Raw genomic sequence first — 25,527 nt, forward strand, 5'->3', positions numbered from 1 at the left:
ATTAACATACGCAGCCACCACTGGATCCTTGGCAGGTATTTTATTTCATATATAGACGCTTTCTGTAATCAAATGTGAGTGCAATCAAACAACAGCAATACAAACATTACCAATGCAGTCTGAGAACCAGGAACAGGGTTAAAACAGGGAGTTCACTCACTCTACATAGCGAGCAGCTAGTAACCTCATGGACAACATTAAAAAAAAAAAAAAAAAAAAAAAAAAAAAAAAACAAAACTTTCCTCTGTCAGGACAGTCCGCCGTCATGTGTACTTCCAACCATGATGGTGGGGAGGGAGGTGGGGAGGCCTGGTTGACTCTGCCCTAACCCTCCTCCTACAGGAAGTCCAACCAGTGATACCACAGCCCCCCCACTCGACCCACTACCCCGCCTCCATGAGTCCAACTTGCACTCGGCTCTTCAGTGAACTAGATAACCTCCCATTTCCCTATCATGATTATCATCGTCATCATCCTAATAGCATCAACAACAACAACAAAAAAAATCCAAATCATTTCCACTTCTCACATGGCAGGAGCCAATCAGAGTGCAGAGGTCCTTCGGGTTCAGTCAGTCTCAACCAATGGCTGTCCATCCGGGTCGACTAGAAAACCATGTAGCTGTACATGTAGAACCAAAGTCCTCATGCAGTGCCCTGCGAAGGTGGCACATCACATACGTGCACAGGTGGAAGTGGGGGTGGAAGGGGGTTGTTTATGGTTTTGGTGTGTCTGTGTGTGTTAGAGAGAGTGTGTGTGTCTTTTAAGAGGGGAGAAGCAAAGGTGTTAGGCAATTATCAGACCCAGGAGCACAAAATAAAAAAGTCCAGGAGAAGAATTACATACAAAGTCTTTATCCACCATCTGTCTTCTCTTGGCCCTCCTTGAAACACTCTCACACACAAACTCTCTCTCGCACACACAAACGCACACACACACACACTATAGGTCCTCATGTCATTGTGAAGTCAGGTGTTCAATGTCAACATTCAAGAAAAGAAAAAAAAAGAAAATAACACCTCAATGGTAAAAATCATCTCTACCATCACAATGCTTCAGTTCATAAAATCTTGACATTTCTGAAAAGTGATTTTGTTTTCCTCCAGGTTTAAAGCAGTATGCGTGTGTGTGTAGTTGTTGTCGTCTTTGTCCCACAGCTGCAAACACACACACACGCACAACCAACATACGCACACTCACGCACTCCAACACACACCACATGTCCTCTTTTAGTGGAGAAAGACATGGCGCAATGGAGAGACACTCCTCCTTTGGGCTGATGCACCGATCACCAGGAGGAGACGGGGGTCATTGCCATGGCTACCAGGGGTCTTCCAGCTCACCGGCACTCTGGATGAGTAAAAAGGAAAAGAGATGGAGAGGTGTGTTAGGTTTGTTGTTGCTGTGTCTTTCACTGCACAGTAGTTACAATTATGTCCTGATGCCTTAAATAACGGCAAATTTTGAGCCTCACTGCCCTCTTATCTACTGAAATTGAATGGATAATGGTGAAAGACAGTGAGATTCCCCTGCCCAGCCTGTATGTTAACACAACCAGAACCCAGACCTCTGATGACTCACCTTGCGGAGAATCACGAGGCCAACTGTCAGACTGAAAAGCAGGGGGAGAAACGGAGAGAATGGAGTCCCTATAGTCTACGCAGCTCCCCTCCACTCGTCACCGCCAGCTCAAGCAATGCAGTGGCAGGCATATATTTTGAGGTTTCAAACCTGAGAGCTGCTATTGTTTTAAAGGAGACGACAGATTAAAATGTCTTTAAGCAGCTGAGATGAAAATGCGAGTCAAGGCTAGAGCTAAAAGCTGACAGAGGAGGGCAAGGAAGGTGAGGATTTATTTTCTGCTTGTTCCCAAAACCTTTGCAGCCTACACAGAAACATATACAACACATTTTATATAGTAAGGACACTGAAAAATTCCACTATAAGTGTCAGGGGATGGCCCTGTATCAAATGCCACCGTTAAGGATTTTAATGATTTTTTGTGTCATACAACTCATTTTGAATGGGAAAGTATTACTTTTCTGCTTTTTCTATCCCTAATCACAATCCTGGTCTACTCATTTGCAAGGTGACTGATTTGGTACAGGACCAAAAGACAAGAAACACAGCTGTACAGTCAGATTATAGTGAGAGATACTCATACACTTGACACAATTCATAGCATTATACCTCAAATCATTTTTATTTGTTCATTTGTCATTTTAACTGTGTGGGACTGATTTGGCCCACATAATTGCATACAAATTCAACTCATACATACAGAAACACACATACATACACACAGTGTTTAGCATAACCTCCCCTCCGATAGTTAAGTGCCTTATAGATAGATAAGTGCAGTGCATGCATTACCAGAGCACTGGGTACTGGGCATTATACAGACTTACAATAACCTCCCTCTACCTGCTTTCAAAGAAGAATAACACTGTAGGTTCAGTCTGTTTGAATCAAACGTTCACAATGAGTTTCAGATTGTGTTGTTTTGAAAAGACAACAGTCATAACCTGTGAGGAATGAAATATTCTGTATATAGGCTATATTCAGGCTGAACCTCATCCTGCCACAGTTAACATATATACATGTATTTAACACTTCAGAGTTAAATATTCTAACTACTACTTGATGTGATATTTGAAAGAAACTGTAAATGGTCCCAATCCCCCATCTAGTGCCATCATCAGGACAACTTTTCCACTGCTTGTCCAACACTTCAGTTCAGCAACATGCCTGTCAGCCACAGCTGTCTTACACATGAATGATAACATATGCTAGCATGTTAACATACAAGCAAGCTAACATGATAAACACTTCATACTGAACATTAGCATGCAAACAAGACAAATACTGTTACATGTTAACTGTTAGCATGTTTACTTGCAATAGTTGTTAACATGTGTGCTAACTGTAAGCATGTTAACACGTTTGGGGGGAAAAAATGTGTTAGCCTGAGGGTGTCACCAAAAGAAAAGCCATATTGTTACCTAAAGTGAGATGGTTAATCGTATCTACAGAGACTTTTGTTTTCATCTTAAATTTCTCAGGTTCAGCTCTACACAGTCTGACATAGCTCAGCTTTCATCTGCCTAAGATGTACTTTATCAGAGTAGCTGCACTTCAGCTAAGCTGTGCTTTGAGATGAATGCTAACAATAGCATGTTACCAATTATGACATTAGTATTCGGCTCAAAACAGCTAGCTTTATCATGCTAACATGTCTTCAATTCACCTTTGAAGTATTTTCTCTTGTAAAACTGAAAAATACAGTTTGAAAACACTTCTGATAAAGCATAAATCTTACATTTGTGTTTTTTGTCCAAGTAAGTATGTTTTCTAGCGCAGTGTCTTCTTCGCCTCATTTTGGTGCGCTGAATCTTAATGTCACTCATCACTGCTGCCAGAGGACGGAAAACACCCGCTGCTATTTGACAGTTGGTGAGAACCACAGATGTAGTTGTATCGTTAGTGTTTTCAAAAAGTATTTTTTTGAAAGAGGAAAGACTTTAAGGATGAAGACTAACTGGTTGGTTTGCCAAATGTACATCTGGTTAATTTCTCCACCACCGTTAAAAAGCAGCACACAGCCCCTTCCCTGAGCTCTTCTATGGAACCATCTGTGACTGTCTGGATGAGACAGTCCCGGATGGGGCTAGGCTGTGATTTGAGCTGCTAACAGCAGTTTACAGGTAACACTGACAAAGCTGACACAGCTAAGACAAAAGTTGAGCCATGTCACACAATGTAGTGCAAGATACTGTATGTCTAAGGAAATAAAAAACACACACTTTGCAAAAGGATAAACCCTTTTGATTTTGGAAACAATATGACCTTTCATCTGGCACCGTGAAGGTTTCTCTCCATTTATCATACATCCAATATTTTCTGGTGTGTAACCACCATTACAGCCTTACAGGGTCGTGTGTAAGGCTTATAGCGCGTATAGCGTGGCTATAGACTTTTAGTCTAATTTTCATTTAAACACATGTTCATTTTATGGCCCCTTTGGTCACCAGTATGTTTTGCCCTCTTGCGTGTTACAGGCACATTTACATCCACCTGAATAACAACAACCAGGAACAAATTTTAACCTCTTTGTGGGTGACTGTGAGGCAGCGTACTAAAATGTGGTGATGTGGAATTGCGTATATGTGGTGAGGGAATGATTTTAATGAAATGAAGCTCAAACTACAAGTACACTCCCACCACCCACCTACACCTACCTCAGTGTCCCTTTGTGTTAAACTGCCCAGTTTTTCAGTACCCAGACTGGTTTGAACAACCTAACATTGCTGAACAAGCTGATAAATGGGCTAACACTCAAGTATCACCCACTACCAAAAACACACATTTCAGTAGTGATGACTGGTCTCTTGCTCGGTCACTCAAACTCATGCAGACACACATACACACACACACACACACACACACACAAACACACAAACATATACGCAAAAGAGTGTATTTCGAGTCGACTGTAGATGGAGTACGCCTGAAGTCAGTGCAGTGTGTTGAACACAGCTGCAGTTCGGAGGGTCTTCTCTCCTTTTCTTTGTCAGTTCGTCCACTGTAAGCAGGTGTGGGGGTGAGGCTGGGAGGGGAGGGGGTGTTAGTGGGACATCAGCCAGAAGCCAATACTGGTAAATGTAGGCCATGGAGTGCAAGGTTAATTTTTTCTTCACCAGCCACTTCTGCATGTGATAATAATTTGTCATTGATTCTTTTCTATTGTAAACATCAGTCTGTTTGATCAAGTTGTAAAAGTGGCTGGCAAGTTTGGGAATCCAAGCCAAGGTGGTCAGAGGACCGGGGAAACACACACCAAAAAAAAAGAAAGAGTCCTCATTAGGAAGGTATATATGTAGCTCGGAGACAGAACTTGAATAGACAGAGGGGCCATTTTTACTTCCATTGCATCATTAAAATATTCATGAATGGCAATGGCAGACCATTGATTGACCATTGGAAGTGGCCAATGTGTCCATTCAAGTTCTGTGATGAAGGAAAGAGGAGGAGAGGTCATAGCACATCTGACTAGCGCTCTTGTGGTGGGTGGGTGGTTGGTTATGTAGGCGGGGTGCTCAGTCAGAGGAGGGATCGGACTCTGGGGCGGGCGCATCTTGGCTGGACTCCAGCTCTACAGTGGCGGGTGAGGGCGGGGGCGAGGGGGGAGAGGGAGGGGAGGCGGGCTGCTTTTGGCCTTCGTTGTCATCATCGTTGAGGGTCCTCCTTCCCTCCCTTGCTCCCTCGGCAGCGCTCTCCCCCCGCAGTTGGTAGGCGGCCAGGGACTCCTCCAGCACTGTGCGGTACTGCCCCCGGTGGTGCAGGCGGAACTGCCGCAGAGCCTCCAGCAGATGAGCCGCTGTGCTGCCACCTCCCTCCTCACTCTCCTCCTCTCCCCCCGCACAGGCCTGAGGTGACACGCTAGGGGTCAGACTCTGCAGGCACGCTCCATGGTCAAACACACACCAACACACACACACACACACACACAACAAACAGCTGCACAATACTCACATCAGTGTCACACATATCTACCACACACTAGCGTGATGATGTCAGAGACATTCTTGTACCAGCCGGACAGGCCCATGCAAATGCTACCTCTGAGCCTGTGACCAACAACCCTTTGTGATATTCGCTGTATGGTGTAACGGGGGGGGGGGGTCAGCCCACACAGCCCAGAGAAAAGAGCCTGCAAGTCAAGACTCCACTGACATTAATATAACAAATACATCTCTCATGTGCTCTCATACATATACACACACCTCCACCATCACATCCACCCTTCCAGGCTGTTTAAAACCTGACACTGATCTCTTCTTTAGAATTTCCTGTGGCCTTGACAACTATTTCTGTAAGATGCTAAACGTGATAATTCTTCTATTGCATATGAATTTGATAAAAACTGAAAAACCTGGGAAGCATTATATCTGAGTAAGTTTCACTAAAAAGATCATTAAAAAAAAGACTATGCCAGGAGAGCATTAACCATTTAACTGAATTGATTTACATTTTTGTTGTTTTTAATGTATATAGGAAAATGTGTCCAAGAATGTATAACTTGTAATCATCGGTTAGTCAGTGTAGTTACTTTTTAATTCTAATTCAAGCACTACTCCAAAACATTTACAAAGTTTTCCTGAATGAACATGGCATGATTTTGATGCTTGTGGTATGTGGTGACTCATTTTCACAATAAAGTTAAGTAGAATTACATGATCCTATTGGTTTATTATTCACCTAATTGAGAAACACAAGACTGAAGAATGGAAAATAGACTTGATAGAGTTGCTGTGCAGTGATAGTCAGTCACAATCAATTTGACAATGAAGGTCTACCATAAAAGTTACTTAAAACATATCTGGAAGGGATGTTTAAAAATGCTATTCATTGTACACAACTAAAATATTATGGTTAGTATATTCAAGAGATTTCATTTGAAAGGCTTCCAATTATCAAAAATTCAGATGCTTTGATGCTATCAAACTGTTAATTCAGGTCAGTTCATTCAAGACATCCGTAGGCTTTGCTGGTTTTAAGGGCGTGCATTCACTGCTGAGGTTTATCGAGGTCTTACTGTATATCCTGTTTCAATTTTAAATACAAAATTGAAACTGACCACACCAGGTTTCAATACTTGTCAACATAGCATGCAGTCAACTGAGTTTCACTGAGCTTGCAAAGGTTATTCTGTTAAGTCTATCCTCCACCCTCTTTCACACTTAAAATCACATTAATTCTCTCTCACTCTCATTCTCATACATACATTCACAAACACACACACACACACACAAAAGAGTGTCCTTGTCTGTTCTAGTGTGTGTTTATGATGTCATGTTGAGGAGGGGTGAAAGGTTAGAGAGGTGAGGGGTTTAGAGGGTGATCAACTCACCCCTTCCTCTTCTCTGTGAGGGTTCAGCTTGTTGTACACCGCCTCGATCACACTCCGTCTGCAAACACACAAACAGCACACAGCTCGAACAACTCCCTACATAATACAGTCTCTGTTCATACTTTGCAAATGTATATTGATTAACATTTTAATGGAAGTAAGAAAGCAACTGAGTCGATACTTGAGTATCCACTATTCATGCATAAAGAGACTACAGAATTTCATTATGAATGCGCACATTAAAGTGTTTTGCTGAGTGTTATCTGCATGTTTATACGTTTTTAAGTTCCCATATGCTGTCCGTGTTGGAGTGCATGCAATTGTTTATGTGGGAACATGCTCGGCTAAGTGTGACCAGAGCTGCAACTAACGATTATTTTCATTATCAATTCATCTGCTGATTATTTTCTTGTGTAATCATCCATAAAACTTCTGAAAACTGAGCCCAGGGTGACATCTTCAAATCGCCATTTTAGTCTGCTCCTAAACCCAAAGATATTCTGTCTAGTTTTGTGAAAATAGATCATTTTTTGGCAATCGACTAATCGAATTAATCAACTGTTTCAGCTCTATGTGTGACAGTGCATTTATCTGCTCCTTGTGAACTTAAAAATTAATAAAGTAATCAGCACTTAATAAACAAAGTGATGCATGCTCGACTGCTGCAATTTAATGAGAAATATATATAATATAAAATATAAAACAAATCATAAAAATAAACAGGTAAATAGGTCATTCACACTTTAAATGAATTACCGTTCACAAACTGTGAAGCTACTTCTGGTATTGTCATCTTAAAAACATACCTTTTTAAACTGGCTTTTAACTGACTTGTATGATTTTATATCTTCTGGACATTGTTATGTTATTTTATTTATTATTTTATCTAATTTATCTGTGGAGCTATAGAAAAACTAGCTTGATTGACAGAAAATTAATCAGCAACTATTTTGATAACCGATTATTAATTTAGACGTTGTTCAAGCAAACAAAAATTGACAAAAAATCTCCAGTTGCAGCATCACAAATGTGAGGATTTGCTGCTTTTCTTTGTCGTATCTGATATTAAATTAAATATATCTTTGAGTTTGGGACTGTTGGTCGAATAAAACAAGCAATTTTAATATGGAAAGTTATAGCCGACATTTTTCACATTTTTTTTTTTACATTTTATAGACAAAATGTTTAATGGAGAAAATAATTGGCAGATTGATCAATAATGAAAACAATCTTTAGTTAAAGCCCTTTTTATTCTATAATGGTAATGCTGTCTCGTGTCCTTTTTTAAAGAACTTTGTAACTATGTTAAGAAAAGTGCTATACAAAGAAAGTTATTATTATTAGTGACTTGTAAAGTTAGTGATCAAAATTATAGTTCAACACATTAAATTATGACTTGTGTGTACATTAGGATGAAATATCCTAGTGGTAAATTTTGGAATCTTACAAGTTTCTAAGCCATAAGAAGATAATGTATGTGGATAGTCAAGTCCACTGGTTAACTGTATGTTCTATGTGTGTGTAAAATGCAGTTAAATGTTGTTCCTAGTAGTGTATTTACTTGCTGGCCAGGCCTCCGCCAGGTGGAAGGTTGGGGATGTTCTCTGTGGCAATGCTCCTCAGGACAGACACCAGGTCAGGGACTCCCGCTTCCCCACAGTTTCCCAGTAGCTCTACACACAAACACAAAGAGGACAAGAGGTTTGTGAGAGGTTATGTTGGATGCTGAGGTTATAGTATATTATACATCAAGATTTAGCTTGTTAAACCCCCACCTTTCTCTACAGAGGCTGGAAATCACCCATAGTAGTGGAATACACCACTACTTACCATTTGCAACACCACTGTGTAGCAGACTGATAAATATTTATACTACCTAAAGAATGTTTATTTTGTCCTGGTTATGTACACAGAAACTGAGCACAGTATGTGGGACAGTTAACCTTTTTAAAAAAGCATTTTTGAAAAAGGCACCGAAAGACTGCTGTGCCCAAAGAACAGTGTAGGCATTTAACTTCCTCTGAACAGTTAAATGTTTAGTAGTAATAGTTAAAATGCTTGGTGTAGTTGAAAAATAGGAAAGATGTTGGTAGAAAAGTAGTAAAATATTTTGTTCCTCAAAAAACACTGAAACTACTACTCTTTGTGACACTTAATTCTAGATTAATGTAACTGTGTCCTACTGAATATCATGATAAATGCATACTATCAGGTTATTATTATCTTTGTATGTGTGAAGGTGTGCGTGTGCACGTGTTGTGTGTGCTGACCCTCAACACGGGTCTCCAGGTATTTATCCAATTCCTCTTCTTTCTTCACAGCCTCCTCTGAGATCTTGGGAGCTCCAGGAAAACTCACCAACACCACACTCATATTGTCCCTGCTCCCCTGCAGGAACGCGGACAGGCAGAGACAGACAAAGAGTTAAAGAAAATCTATGTAGTACATAACATAACATATTTTGTAGTTGTTAAAATGTACAGGGAAATATTTTTGGTTTTTTTTTCCTGTGACACAAAAATGGTTTGAAAGATCAACATGATATTGGCGAGGTTTTGGTTACCTGACCCCGATCACTACGCAGTCATCATGGTCCTAATTCTTGTTTAAAACAAATTCAGGCTTTCCCTGTCAATATAAATCTAAGGCAACCAGCCAGCAGTCTGTGCTTTTTCCACTACTTCAAAAAACAGCAGAAAAAAACAACACTGATCAAGCATCGAAGAGTAAACTTGCTGCTTAAAACAAACAAACAAAAAAAACTGGCAGCATTAGCATGCTGTTTTATATATTTCAACAATTCCTGTAGCTGCTTTTCAGAGACTAAGCTTGAGGACTACAGATGGTGTAAGTAATGAGTGATAGTAGCTGGCAGTAACATAGGTTAGTAACTATAGCCCGACCAATACTGATATTGATATTTGAGAGTTTTAAAAAAATCTGATAATGATATATAGGCCGGTATTAATTTTCTTTTCACACCCCATAAACCCCCCCCCCTTTTTAAAAAAACAAACAATTGCAACCAAGACATGTACTGGGCAGGACATTTTACAGTTGAAAAATAGTCACTACACTCTAGAGGACAAACTATAGACAATTAATGACAGTTTCAAAACTTGCTGATCTGTTGCATTTTTGTATTTCAATTTCTTGTCATTTATCGGCTGACATATATATACGCCGAGACCAATGAGCAAATAACATCTGATATATCAGCGTGGCCGATTTTTATAGTTTGGGCTTTATTATTAATGTTTTAACTGAGGTTACAAGTTGGTCAAAATCTACTTTTGGACAATTTTGGACAATCTCAAATATTGGAGATGGACTTTTTTTTCAGAGTAAAAAGTTTAACAGATGAAGAGCTGCAGGTAGTTTCACTTTATTTACTGATCTACAAATGGCAGTAGCATGCCAAGATATACAGCAATGTGTCAGCAAAGACATGGAGGGGGAAGACTGCTAGCAAGTAAACATGGATGTAAACAATGCAGGTCTCAAAATGTTCTATACAAAAAAGGAAAGTATTCAACATTTTTGTAAGATGTCAAGGATACAGAACAATGAGTTTTGGTGAGTAACAATGAATGTGATCATAACTCCACAGGGCATCTTTATTGTAAACACTGCTTTTACTTGTGCTGTTGTTAGGATGGGTTGTGACTTGGAGACAACAGCGTACAAGCATTTCTCCTATACAGAAAAACGTTGGAAAAACAACATGGCTGTAATAAGCTGTTTTCGACATGTTTACCTTTTATACAGAAAGTTGCTGGAAGATAATTCCAACTAATGATTATTCAGTACCTTATAGGGCTTCAACCAAAGATTACTTTCACTGACAATTAATCTGCAGATTATTTTCTGGATTAATAGATTATTCGTTTGGTCAATTAAACCTCAGAATATACTGAACAGTGTCCATCACATGTTCCCATCACACAAGGTGACTTCCTCAAATGTCTTGTTTTGTAAGACAGTCAAAATTTGAAATTTACAATCATATAAGAAATAAAAGCAGCAAAGCCTTACAGAAAAGCTAGAATCAGCCAATATTTGGCATTTCTGCTTAAAAAAGGCGATTACTAATTCTCTGTTGATCGAAAAATCAACTAATCGTTTCAGTTTTAAAATCTTTAGAATTTATTCACTTGCAATAGCTGTATCATAGAAACAGAACAGCACAACCTCTGGCTGGGGGCCACTGCCTGAACACTGGACAGCATATTAATTGGCATTTATAGGACACACAGTTACAGACAAGATGGAGCTCTGGCCTTAAACCAATAGTTAGTCACCTTGTCATTACCTTGTAAAAGTCAATGTGGTCAAAGTAAATTTCTGTATGTGTACAGTGTCACATACATCACAAAAGGTGGTGGCAGCAGAGTAGATTTATGACAGCGTGAGGCTGTTACTTGAGATAACCCATCTCGTAAGGTAAAAATAACTAGGCTGCTGTGCACTTGCTGGTTCTTGGAGTACTCAAGACACAAAATAAGTTATACGTGGTAGGCAAAAATCTGAGATGTGGACTGTTGGATGGGTTCAGCTAAGGCAGTGGCTCTCATATATGATATGGAAAAAAAAAATCATAGGGCTGCCGTGAGTAGTCAACATAATCTGACAATCAATATTTTTAACCGACGCATGGTTTTTCATTGTTTTTCTTCAATATCACAAAGTAATTGCTGTGTCATGACAACAGTGCGGCGGTACGGGCGTGCGTATTTGTTCTTTAGCACTTAACCTCTGAGAAACAATCACAAAATAACGTTTTATTCTCTAATTCACAAGTCTTCTCCTACCGTCGCTCCCTCTCCTTATTCACTCTCTAGGTCGCTCGACCACAGCTGTCTCCCCCACAAAACATGAACACAAAGCAAAGGACGCTTCGTGGTATACTTGGAGAGTATCATAGTTTGGTCCATGAACTGGTTTACTGACTGTGGAGCCGTTTGACTGGTCTGATAGCCGGATTGGCCACCGCAGCGTGAAGTCGGATTCCGTTTCTGAAACCACAGTGTTGTCTACTCATTAGTAAGGAGAGATTTTTTATATCTTTTGTCCTTGTAGCTGTTTAATATAAAGCCATAAAGTCGTCTGCCTGCTACCTTAGAAAGCAACCGAATAAGTGTTTACGTTAGAATCTGGGCTTATTTTACGTTGATAGACGGTGCCAGTATGTATGTTTATTTTTATCATGCTGGAGTTGCCAGTTTAAACCTACAGTTTTGCACTTTTATATGTAAACCTTTGTTTACATTTTGTTTTGTGCTGTATTATACAATGATATACAGTTTGTCAAAATAAAATGAACTCAAATTAAATGGTCTATTTGATTGTGAAAATAAATCATTTACATTAATCGATTAATCATAAAATAGTCGATAGATTAATCAATAGAAAAATAGTTGCTAGTGGCAGCCCTAGGGAGTGCATCAACTTTTTTCAGCTTCTGAAGGGAGGCGTGACAGAAAAAGTTTGAGAACCACTGAGCTAAGGCAAAGAGTGATTCTTGCTTTTTCTCAGATCAATAGCTGAGAAGGCCAATGGGCAGGGACAGGCAGTTAAAAGCAACAATGCATTATTTATCATCTGATTTATCTGATCTCTCACTGTGAGATATTAAGTTTTACTAAACAAACATTACATCACTTTTGTAATGCAGTTGTTCATAATTTATTTCAGTATATTTAGTTATTATTTTGTATATTTATATTCTATTCTTAATAGGAAAAATAGCTTTTGATCAGCTTTTGGTCTTGACGTGATATTTTTCTCAATTCTAAGAATTAGAGGCAAGCCTGATAAGAACCTCATTCGATAAGCAGACGAGATATCTGAATCAGAATTTAATTAAACCAAACAATACTAAACCCTCATTACCACCCACTTTATCAATAAATTAGTCAAAGCAAAGACTTAACAGCTTTAACTATTCATTTGTGTCACAGTAACCAGGATGACCAAGCAAATGGGAGTCTTATCAAGTATCTTCATTAATACTCAAAAACATGCGTGAGTAAATCAAATTTCTAAACCGATTAGTCAAGGTTTACTTTACACATTCAAATCAGTATCACCAGGATATCGTAAAAAAACCCAGCAAAATTAAAGACAAGCTGCAAGGCAGTTAACTATGTATAACCTTTCATCTCCAATGTACATCATACGTGGAAAAAAAAGCTTACCTTATGCAGACAGGTGTCCACCACTGAGTTACAGACCTTCTCCAGGTCATCGCACACGAGGAGTCGTGAGCGGACAAACTCACACAGCTCCTCGTTGGACATGACATCCCAGATTCCATCACATGCCAGCACCACAAACTCGTCTCCTTCGGCCGCCCGCTCCAACACACACACCTCGGGCTCGGGGCTCACCAGCTGCTCCGTGGGGCCCTTACCATCCACACATTTGTAGTCATAGTCCCCCAGGGCCCGGGACACAGCCAGGGAGCCGTTTACCCTCTGGATCATGACTGAGCCGCCAGCGTTCTGGATGCGCTCCTTTTCACGGGGGTTGCAGGGCTTGTGGTCCTGGGTGGAGAAGCCCACCTTGGTGTCCCGACTCAGCACGGCCCGCGAGTCACCGCAGTTAATGAAGTAGAGGTGGGTCGGGCTGAGCAACACACACACGGCTGTTGATCCACTGCGGTCCAGGCCCTGCCGCAGGTCGGAGAAGCTGCGCATGTATTCGTCAATGTTCAGGAAACCCGAGCGAATGCCGTCCTTCACGCCCTCCACGGAGCCGGGTCCTGAACCGAAGTCGGTCCCTCCTGACAAGATGTGTTCCAGCAAGTGGCCGGAGCAGTAGTTGGCCACCCGGGAGCCTGCATGGCCATCGTAGACAGCAAAGAAGGACCAGTCGGTGAGTCCATGGGGGAGGCCCACCACAGCTGTGTGGGCGTCCTCCATCTCGACCCGCCAGCCCTGCATGGAGCTCAGGCCATAGCGCAGTCCATTACCCTCACCGTGGGCACTATGCTTCTCCGTCTTCGGCTTGTCCAGGAATGCACCCATTGCTGCCTACAGCTGGAGATAAATCATGGAAAGAGAAGAAAGAAACATAGAAATGGAACCGTTAAACCATCACCAGCAAGGACAAAGATAATCTATCCTTCACCAAGTCAGCCACTTTTATCCAAATGCACTACTGTACCATAAATATACTGTATACAGAGTTAGAATTAAGAGCAGACTGATAAATTGGCCATTTTCAGCCTATTGCAGATCGGTGTATATGTCAGCTGATAAGTAACAAGAAATTGCAGTACAGAATGCCAAACTAGGTTTAAGGTATTTTAGAAACAGTGTCACCATTACATAGCTACATAGCACCAAAGAGAACTGAAAAGTTGATTTTTCTTTAAATTGTCTTAGTATGTTATCTTGGTCACAATTCTTTAAAATCAAATCTAAGTTTGTTGTTTTTTATGTAAAAAAACATTAGTATCAGTTGATATATTGTTATTGGATTGTGAAACTCCCAAATATACAGTATCGGTGGGGCTACAATATAGGTAACATCAGTTCTCATTCACATTTTTGTGTTTAGTAATTGGTAATTTTTCAATTCAATGTTTAAAACATTTCAAATGCGAATGAAGCAAAACTGACTCCTTTTGTCAGATCTACAAAACATCACATAATATTCTATAGTCTAGATAATAGCCTATAAATCCCACTGTGAATCACTAGTTTTTGGTGTCAGTAGTTCAGTAGGCTGCTTCATACTGTGATTACAGAGTGCTTTTAATTACTCAATGGATGGTGAGAGCCAGAGATCCTGACAACAAGACAAAGATAGCAGAGAAGGAACCACAGCTCTGACGATTACACTGCAGCTGTAAAGCTCCTTTAAGCACACAGAGCCTCTTTCACTCTGAACACAAGGTAACTAATACTATTAGTTAACTTGTTGGCAGAATATAGAGTGTGACATTACTGAATCAGCACGGTCTGAAATTCTCACCCGCCAAAAGATGAATGGGAATGAAATCTGTCTTTGAGGGTTAGTTTTTGGTTTTTGCCTCTACTTAAACTTTGCCCAGTCTGACCACCATACACTCTCTCTGAACATGAACTAACCACAATCAAAGGCTGAATATGGATGCCGATGCAGTCGGGCAGGCAGACAGCATCTTTGGTAGTTTAGTGGGCATTCTGAGTGAAAACAGTCTGCATTAAAACCATTCAAGGGGCTGTGTTGGTTCAATCCAGGAAGTCCAGTTTGAGTAACAGATCCATGAGTTTGAAGGCTCTGGAAAGTTATCATGGCAAAAATCATTTTATATTTCATTGCGATGATCACAAGGTAAGCTGTAAATATGGCATTCACACTACAAAGTAATCTACCGGGAATGTGCACTTGCATGTATTTGACTGGCCAATGCAGTGTCTTGCCGGATGATGTTGTGGTCCGACAAAAGTTGAGCCAGGTTCAACTGTTTTAGCTGGACCACCCTGTGCAGTTTTGCCGGAGCCCTGGCACCCCCGCTGTGTCAACGGACTGGCCTCATACAAATGTGGGGAAGCGTTCAGATTGACTTAAGTCAGTCTGAACGCTTCCTCTGCCCCTTATGGGCACTGGGAGACAGTGATAGCATGCTACAAGCTAACATAGCTAATGGAGGTGGTTGGTTATCTCCTGGTAGACAGACAAAACCCCAAAACAAACAGAAATTGCTGTTTCATCGTCCAATAATTCAAGCTGCTCTGTGGTCATTGCGCTCGATACAGACTGAAATGAAAATGTAATTAATTGCTTATGAAATTCGTGAAAGTACAGAGGAACTTATTAATCCAACTTGAAAATAACATGGGTAAAACTCGAATGTGGAAATGTTTGTGATGTATAGAAAACGTATTCTGTATCAAATCGGTGATCAGTATCGACCCTAAAGAGCCTGATTGGAGCTGTATTTAATAAACAAATGAGAACTCATTATATTCTACTATATGACAAACAACAATTAAAGTCAGACTTTTTTGTAATTTACTGGCAACTGTACCTGAATACACATTCGCAGCAACTCCTGGTCGTTACACTGGCCACAGTCTTCAAATTCTCACCTGCCTTACACCATATCACTGCCATTTTTGACCTGCACTATATACTTTCCCATCATACCAATCAATTCTGCAACTCCTGCAGTATGGAGCTACTTGTAGTATATATTGGTTGGTTGGTGAATCACTCATGAGATCTTGAAATCAATAAAACAGCGCTAAAAATCGACGTACGTTTTTTTTCTCTCAACATATTGATTACTCGCTCTGCATTACCTCCCACATGAGCGCACACACGGCATGACAGGCATGTGCCCAAAAAAGGCTGGTACATGCAAGGAGTGACTACAGCTGGTTTCAGAAGAACGTGTATGTGTGTGTGTTTGTGTCTGTTCTGCGCATGTGTTCAGTGTCATAGACTATGTGCGAGAAAAAGACGTTCTATAAATAAGTTAGGCCGGTTTAGATTTCATGTCCAGGGTGGGGCAGTGGGCCACGCCATTCACATTTCTATTGCTTTTCTGCTACATGATTGTATCAACAGAAATCCCTCTCATCAAGATATCACTGCTGCCACCAGCTACTGCCACTCAGAAGTAGCCTATATGTTCATGTATGGTAAGAAAGCGTGTTCACGTGTGTGTGTGAGAGAAAGAGAAATCTGTTATGTTCACCAGCAGTGATTCTCTCTAAAAATAAAACAAACACACTGCCATTGCCTAGCAACCACCCACCCTGCAGGGCAAACACCCAGGCTAAGCTTCATTCAGCGACATCCCCCTCTCTATGTCTCTCTCTCACTTGCTCTAAAAGACACACACACACACACTCAGTCGCCTGGTAGAGAGGAAAGGGGAGTTGCATCATCCATCCATTAAAGCAGTCGCAGCAGCCAGACCCTGAAAGGAGACATGCAGACTGCAAGAACACATGCAGATACTATGAGATTTCTCTGGCTGACAATGGTTACAATAGACTGCTGGCAAAAAACACACACTCACGTGGGCGCACAGAAAACCCCAGAAAATATCTCCATTGAGACATCAGACTGAAACCAGGAACTCTCAACCATTAAACCCCCTCAAAACTGCTGTCACCCATGCTGTAACCACAGGTCGAAACAAACACCCCCTCATGCTAAGACGCACATGTCTGCCAAAACCACTGGCTACGAAGAGGGAAGCGGAAGGTTGGGGATTACATAATGCTGCAGAGAGCCTGAGTGCTGCTCTTAGAGCAGGCACACACGCACAAAACAGTTAATGCTATTCTGGAAGCAAGGTTAACACACAGCTTCCAGCACTATCCATGTGTACACATCAACACATACAGATGGGTGACAAATTAAAGGAAAAACCAACATGAAGTGTCTTAGTATGGAGTCAGGCCACCACGAGCCTCCAAGTCTGTGGAACTCTATTGGAGGGATGAACACCTTTCCTCCTCAAGATATTCCCTCATTTATACAGTATAGCATCAGAGACAATCACAGACATTTGAAGAAGGTTTATATTTGGTCTTACGGAGATGGGGGTGGAGAGCATTGTCTTCCAGGTTGGTCCAAAATCTTCCATAGGTGTGAATCTGGGTTGAGATCTGGTGACTGTAAAGGCCATAGCATTTTATTCACATCATTTTCATACTCACCAAACCATTCAGTGAGCCCTGGTGCACAGAAGCATCTGCATTTGATGTTTCTCCGCTCTATTATTCAAGTTTTTCTTTAATGAGCCAATAAGAGCCCTTATAGGGGGCACTAGAGTGGTTAACAATACCAAGACGACCAACCAGGACATTTTAAACAAAGTTACGGACAATTGTCTATCATGTAGTATAAGCAAATATAGGTTACTGATGACACCCTGTCCAACCATGATTGGCTAGCATTAAGAGTTAGTTACATTAGCTTACATGTTAGCTAGCTCATCTATTTTTCCTCATGTTATCACGACAAAGCTTTAGTTACTAGCTGCTTGGTTCTTTAATCTTTAGTTTTCTGTACCTTGTGACATTACAGTAGAAACCGACTAAGGGTGGCAGGAGGATTAACTGCAGATAATAATTTAGCCAACTAGTCTGCTTGCAAACGTTAGCCAGGCAGCCTAGCCAGCCCGCTACCTCCTGCTAAATGGACAATATACTACCTAGGTCAGGCAGGAATAGTGTTTAATAAATCAATCTGTTCATTGCCTCAATAATTTGTCTCCAGTTAATTAAACTCGCCCCCCTTGGTTTCTTAGGTAATTCAACTCTGGACATCATGTTGTGCCTTATCGCTTATTTAACCAGCAAACTGTCTTTACGTAAACAAACTGTAATCTCAATATCCACTGCCATTCTCTGTAAAGTCGCTTAACTTATGGCAACTGTTCGCAGGCGAACTCAGTGTCGGATAATTATAGGCGAATCCAGGTTCCAAGCAGAAGTACACAAGCCGCCATTACTGCGGTGCCACCGCTCTTGTATGCTTGTCAATGGTTTTAGTTAGTTATTCCACACAACATCTTCACATCCAGACTGTGGATGTCAGACAGAAGCAGTACGTTAATGTTATTTTTTCCCTAAGCCTGTGTCTTAATATCAGACTAGTCCTTTGAGACTGAATAACCTCCATATTTATTAAGACTACCTTCATTTGTCAGAGGGGGCGACTGCAGACCGTGATTAACCCAAACATCTCTGCTTTTACTCTCAGTGTAAATGTGATCAGTTCCACTCTGCCACCAAAGTAAAGGCATCCATTAGAGATGTGTCCTGGTGAGACCCCAATCAAGCGACCCCATTCTTCTAGACCCGAAGACTTAGCTGAATCTGCGTGTCTTCACAAAATTCTGGTAGTTCTTGTCAACTTGTTAGCACAAAATTGTTCATATTTATCAACCTGATGTTGCCCTCAAACAACAAAGTGGTAAATATCAGCAAAGTTCCATGATACTGGAGTCGACACAAGTTATAACATTTCACCTCAACATATGATAGACAACTGCAAACAATGTACAAAGTTAATTCATAACATTTTACACCATTTACACTTTGCTGTGGCCTTTTCATTGGTCCAGTCCATGTGATGGACCATGTGACTGACGACCACCTGCAGGAAAATACCTGATAAATGATGAAATTATGACATTTCCACATATTTACGAGGTGAGGAGGACCACCTGAATGCACCATTAAACTAACCAACCCAGAGTGGATTGTCGGATAGTGCTGGAGGACTGCAGAGGATACACCAGGTCACATTTCACAGCCACATTTGGAGAAGCATCTGGAATGGGACAGCCTCGTCAAACTGTTATGACGTACTCAGTCTTGAAATACGGACTTTGAAGCAGGCAACCCTGAATTGGGACACAGCTCATGTTGCGTAATTGGTGCCCTGTGTAACTGTAATGACTTCTAAAGCCACACCTTCCCATTATATCTATTCACACACCTGACATTCGTTAGTGTTACATATTTAAATTCGATCTTTTTTATCTTTACCGGTGAAACCATTTTAACCTTTACTATACACCAACTCTGACCATGCCTTGCCTCCCTTTTTACATTTCTTTTATTACACACAGAACAAAAGTGCACAGATCAAACATGCAGCACTTCAACACACTTTATTGACCCTCCATTTCTTCATCTCCCCTTTGCGCACTAAGCTGCTGCAGAGTGTTTCCAAGGTTGGCCAATCAACTCCTGAATCATACCAGTCAATGGAAATCACTCTGGTACCACTTGCTCTCATGCATTTGTTTCAGATTGCAGATTTTCACTTCATGACTGTGAGATGACAGCAAACACTATAAAACAAAGCTCATGGATTAAAAGTGACAATTGAAAACTAGGCTAATGGTGACATTGGTAAATCTCTGCAATCCTCAGTGACAAAAGCATCAAAGTGCACAATGTGGAGACCAACAACCACAATATACAACTTAGTGAGACTCTCAAAGTCTGAGGTGATACCACATGAAGAGAGAGGCAATTAGGGCTGCAACTAATGATTATTTTCATTATCGATACATTTGCTGTTATTTTTTTTGATTAATCAATTATTCATTTAGCCTATGAAATTGCATTAAAAAAAAATCACAAGGTCTGAGAGTGTAAGTTGACATCTTCAAACGTCCGACCAAAACTTCAAAACCCAAAGATATTAAATTTAAAATAACATAAAACACAGAAAAGCAGCAAATGTTCATATTCGAGGAGCTGGAACCTGGACACTTCATTCAAGAAGAAAAACAGCTCAACTAGAGTCCTGGCAGCAGTTTCCTAAAATCTTCTTAAAAACCATCATCTCCCTTCACAAGTGACTTACAAACTAAAACAAAGATTATCTAGGTACTAAGATACTATCAATAAACCCAGCCAAGTCTGTTAATCATCACAAAGTGTAAACAACGTAATATAAAGATTGAGGATAGCTATTGTGTGTGAAGCAGAGACAAAAAGGAGAGTGGGGTGGAGGTTTTGGTTTCTTGTTGACATTGTTCTTCTCAATAGATCTGACAAACAATATCAACAACTGAATTGATTTTCTTTAAAAAATGACAACTATATATTAGGTCTGCAGCTAGCAATTCTTTTCTTTATCGATTGATCTACCAGTTATCTTCTCAATTAGTCATTTGGTCTATAAAATGTCAGCAAATTGGGAAAAATGCCTGTCACAAGTACCCAGACTCCGTGATGATGTCTTGTTTGTCCGACCAACAGTTCAAAACCCAAAGATATTCAGTTAACCATCATAGAATAAGAAAAGCAGAAAATATTCACATTAGAGAAGCTCAAACCTGTGAATTCTTGTTAAAAATTATTAATCAATAATAGTTGCCAGTTAATTTTCCATCAATAAACTAACCGATAATCATTGCAGCTCTACTATACAGTATATCACGCATTGTGTCTCTATTTTTGATGCGTTTATCAAAAATGTGTGTGTGTTTTAAATGTGTATAAATAACATGACACCCAGTATGAAGCTTCAGCACTTAATATCAGTGCACCAACATTAATAGCAAATATAGTCCTGTTACCCCTATGTAATATCTTATATTCCAAGAATATTTCATCAATGAAATAAGCACATACAAAAAACATATCTGCATGGCTCAGTGGTAAATGTTACCCAGTTGCTTTCATGTTGCTGATACTGTACTTCTTGCCTTAAGTGAATAATCTACATAAGCAAATGAGAAAGCTGCAGTCAAACTGACATGAACATGAAAATTGTGAAACAGTTAGGCTTGTCACAGTGAGAATTTTCAAACCACTGCAAATACTTCCCTATTATGGAGGACCAATGTGGGCTCCTATGTTTTTTAAAAGCCCCTTTTGACGCCTACAGTTCCATCTGAGAACAGCCAGGGCCTTTAAGATCTGTCAAACTCTAAAATAAGCTTGTTGACTGTCACAATCTCCCACTGACACTGTGTTTCATCTGCTTCTCAGTCTTTACACAGTGACTGCTGACTCAGATAAGATTATCAGCTACTGAACTCCTCCAGCATCTATCTAGAAGGGTGCAAGCCTAACACCAAGTGATGTCATATGCTGGTCACCTGTGCACCTTATCGCAATCTGATATACTGGAGAAGGTGAGTAGGAAGGCAAGGCTAAATTTCAACTCTGCACAATACAAAATTGATGATGAAATGTGAATTTACCATTATCCTTAGCTTAGATGACAAATCTCTGCAATATAGTAAGGCAATTTAGAATGGCTTAATCATCTAAGATCATATAAAATTCCCAAACTGTAACGGTAATAAAAAGAGATAGCAAAGTAGGTCTACTCGCACACTTGGCCCTCTTCACATGTGAAGTCAAGAGCTTCACTTTCAACATGAAATCTTAGCAAACATTTTCTTTGCATTGGAATCAAGAGACGTGCATCAGAAATTGGAGTACTCTTTGCGTTGCTGGCGGGGTGCCTGCTCATAGGGAACGTGAGAGCAGAACTTGTAATTTTGACAGCTTAGGGGAGACTCTTGTTTGGACTGAGTCAAACTTGGAATAAGCCTTGGTTACATGAAAACTTCCAGAAATCGCTATTGCAATATTGGCAAATAAAAAAAGAAAAGAAACTACTAGAGATGATTGATAGGTTTAATTACTGATCTGAGTTGTTGCAAAGACTTACCTAACTGATCACATCAGACACATCACAAACAATTTTCGAAAATATCTATGAAGAGAACAGTCTGCAAGGTTCAAGAAGTTGGAAGCAGAACTCAGCACCTCGCCGCAGATTGCTTTCAAAAAAATAACAACACCTATGGCTCATAGAAACCCAAATAAACTCAAAGGCCAATTTTATTAATACATCATCATCATTATTATTAAGCAGCACATTTTTACAGTCTTTGAGTTATGGTCAATCACATGTGCTCATACAGGACTGTACTGCGGTATAGCTAAAGCAAAGTTAGGAGTTACCAACCAAGCCCATGTTTATGGTCAGGGCAAACCGTGTACATATTAAACAGCTGCCCTGTGCTTATGGACCTGCCCCTCCCTAATAAAGCCTGGAATATATACAACATATAGAACATATTACAGAGAAATAAACATACATAGCAGCTGACTTTGATGTACCATAAATTGACTGAGGTATGAAGCACAAACTTCGAACTGTACAACTGCCACTGTACTTGATCAGTTAACAAGCAAAACAATTAATACATTTCAAACTAAAATAAGTGTAGGTAATTATTTGGTTATACAGTATATGTTTAGTTTTAGTTTCAATATTTTGTTCACCATAGTTCATTTCACAGTTATTTAGACAGTTGTTCAGCTCCACAATACATACTGAGCCTTATTAAAAAAAAGGTATGCTATATTTGTTATATGCCTACATATAATCAGTAAATATTACATATTTAAGTAAATAATGAGCACTAGAGAACCGGTTAAGTGTTGGGAGGAGCAGTGCTGTTGCCGCAGTGAAACATGACTGGTTATAAACACCTTACCAGCTTGTGACTAACATTAAGTGTTATCTTCCTAGATTACATTTCATGTGTACTGACAGATTTCACGGGCTTGAACAAAGACGTAAAAACTTGGGCTTGCGGTTATAATTACCCTCTAAGGTCACTGCATACACAACAGAACATACAGTACTGTAGTTATCCAGCTGGCACTGCATGCATTTTTGTTTCACACGTATTGACGGTTAACTCAGGGCATTAATATCGTTACATAGCTACTTATTGAAATTAATAGGACACATGGAAGTTTGTGGCTGTGTGCTTGTTTAAATAATGTTATATCGTTAGAAACACCATTACAGTGCCAAGCTAACATCACATAGCTAACCATTGACACCCATATGACAAAGTCCGCTAAGCTGTCATTAGCTAGTTATAGCTAGTGTAGTCTATACAATGCTAGATTAGCTCACTTGGGACCAGACTAAGCAATGGAGGCGAACGTGTCGTTTGACTGTTAACATTAGTATTACTTTAAATTTGCCTCATTCAGAATTGGCTAACATTGGCGGTAGCCAAGTTACTTTGAAACTTCAGATGATGGGTCAGGTTTTATTTTGGCAATGGTCTGTTTGTACGCTAACGTTATTGCACAACACAATTTATGTTGCATGAACCGTCTGACTGTTTTTGGAAATGCGTTTCTGTGTTAAATACCAATCCACTGACCACATGCTTAACTCCATTCCACTTAACACTGGTCCCTCTACGGAAAGGCCTTGTTTGCTAGTGTGTTGATATGAGCTAACATTAGCTGCCTTGCTAATGTTAACCTAACAGTTAGCTGTCGTTGGAGCCAACGCAATCCCCCAGCTTGTCAAACTCAAGCTAATGACGTTAGCGTACATATTAGCATGCTACTTACGTTTTCCTGCTGCTGCGAATGTAGATCCACTCTTGATTATCTGCTGAATTCTGCTTTTGTGTGAAGATATGTCGGTAACCTAGCTATCTACGGAGCTAACGTTAGCTAACTAGCTATTTTATGTTTCCTTATTTGACAAAAATAATCGAGATTGGCCTCAGATGAGCGGCGATAATTCCTTTCTCGGTGGTTCCCTGCTTGGACAGCGTTGATTTTTACGCATGTTTGACGCCAGTTCTGTCTCTCACATTAAATGAAGACAATTCCGATCGCTCCAAAACAAATATGGACACTGAGAATTGGTTATATTATACAACACTGACAAATCTAGCACTTTCTTCAATTGAAAGGCCAGAGCTATCCTTCGACTTTGGGTGCTGAACAAGAGGAGGTGTTATTTTTGGCATATGCACAGTGATTGGTTACAACGTCTAGGCAAAACGTCAGTTAATTGGCTGCTTCTTCTGTCAATTAGCTCTGCCCCTGTCCAAAACTACATTTTCATTGGTCCATTACAGACGTTTTGTGATGCACTGGATCTGTAGAACACACTCGTAACTAATTTTGGCGTACACCGAAGCTGGTCTGGGTAGGCGGAGTCAACGGTCAACGCCGCAGCGGGAGTCGATTGACCGCAACCTGGCGGCTCAAAATATAAATACAATTAAAGGTAGTTTAGTTGAGATTGAAATATTATATTATCCTCTTCCTCTATATGTTTTTAAATCACCACACAAACGAGCACGAGTGCCCCGGAGTAAATAACAAGCACAACAGTGATGCTTGAAGGGGTTCCAGTGGGAGTCTTAAACAGAAAGAAGACTCGTTTCATTTTACTATAATTCACTAGACATTAGGTTATTTTAAGAATTTACACATAGGTATTAGGTTTAACCACTCATTTCAAAACTCAACCAAGCATGACAACAAATCTCGTCATAGGTGAAGAAACTGTAATGACAAGGATGTTGAGAAGGATCAACTTCACTGTGGAGGCCCAACACATGGTCATCAGTTATCTGAATGTAACCACATCCAGGGATCTATTCTCAAGCAACTTTGCTTTAGTTTCACACTCATGTTAGGTGATAATTGTCACCTCGTTTGGGTGTAGCAGCTCATTCTGTAGGCATACATGTGATTGATTGTTTAATTCATGACACTATGTTTTTAATCAGTCAAATCTAAAAACTTTGTAATTTCAGAAGAGAACACCTGTTCCTAAAAATATGCATCTCTAAAAACCGAACCAGTAGTTTTGACCCTCTTGCACTTTGCTCTCTGGGTGAAGGACCTGAAACAGTCACAGCCAAAAACACATGCTGTTCTCACATGTAGTCTTCATTGTACTGTACAAAAATTTCTTCTTTATTGTGTGTTTTTTTACTCCTTATCTGGTTTTCAACATGCAGCTACACCTTGTCTGGGTCTGAACATTTACCCCTGTGTTATTGTGCAACACATGGTCATTTTCTGCATATGTCAAAAGAAATTACACTGTTATCCCTCCACTGATCATACCTCTAGGAATCAGAATCAGAAATACTTTATTGATCTCCGAAGGGAAACTCTTTGTTACTGAATGTCATAGGGGATGGTAATTATTATTTCCACACTCTTCTATACTAACTGCTGAAGGATTCAGACATGAAGCAGTCCACTCTAGTACTCTGTTGGATGTTTTTAAAAGAGGAACTCCACTTCAGCACAGAGTCTAGTAGTGCAGTTAAAGCCGCAGTGGAA

At 40.1% G+C, this 25,527-nt stretch overlaps 1 protein-coding gene across 2 annotated transcripts; it reads right to left on the bottom strand.

Moving 5' to 3' along the window:
• Positions 1-25: 25 nt before the first annotated feature.
• Positions 26-24,184, bottom strand: ppm1bb (protein phosphatase, Mg2+/Mn2+ dependent, 1Bb). Of its 2 annotated transcripts, XM_044178426.1 has the most exons (7): positions 23,785-24,184; positions 13,108-13,950; positions 9,181-9,298; positions 8,472-8,583; positions 6,911-6,968; positions 1,582-5,426; positions 26-1,350 (listed from the first exon to the last, which is right to left on the bottom strand). In XM_044178426.1, the coding sequence occupies exons 2-6, from the start codon at positions 13,936-13,938 to the stop codon at positions 5,097-5,099; spliced, it is 1,449 nt and encodes a 482-aa protein (XP_044034361.1). In that variant the 5' UTR covers positions 13,939-13,950; positions 23,785-24,184; the 3' UTR covers positions 26-1,350; positions 1,582-5,096. The 2 variants fall into 2 exon arrangements, with proteins under 2 accessions (XP_044034361.1, XP_044034362.1); XM_044178427.1 differs by lacking the exon at positions 1,582-5,426 and having other exon boundaries at positions 23,785-24,180.
• Positions 24,185-25,527: the final 1,343 nt, after the last annotated feature.

This window comes from Siniperca chuatsi, linkage group LG20 (assembly GCF_020085105.1).
Source record: "Siniperca chuatsi isolate FFG_IHB_CAS linkage group LG20, ASM2008510v1, whole genome shotgun sequence".
Taxonomy (NCBI): domain Eukaryota; kingdom Metazoa; phylum Chordata; class Actinopteri; order Centrarchiformes; family Sinipercidae; genus Siniperca; species Siniperca chuatsi.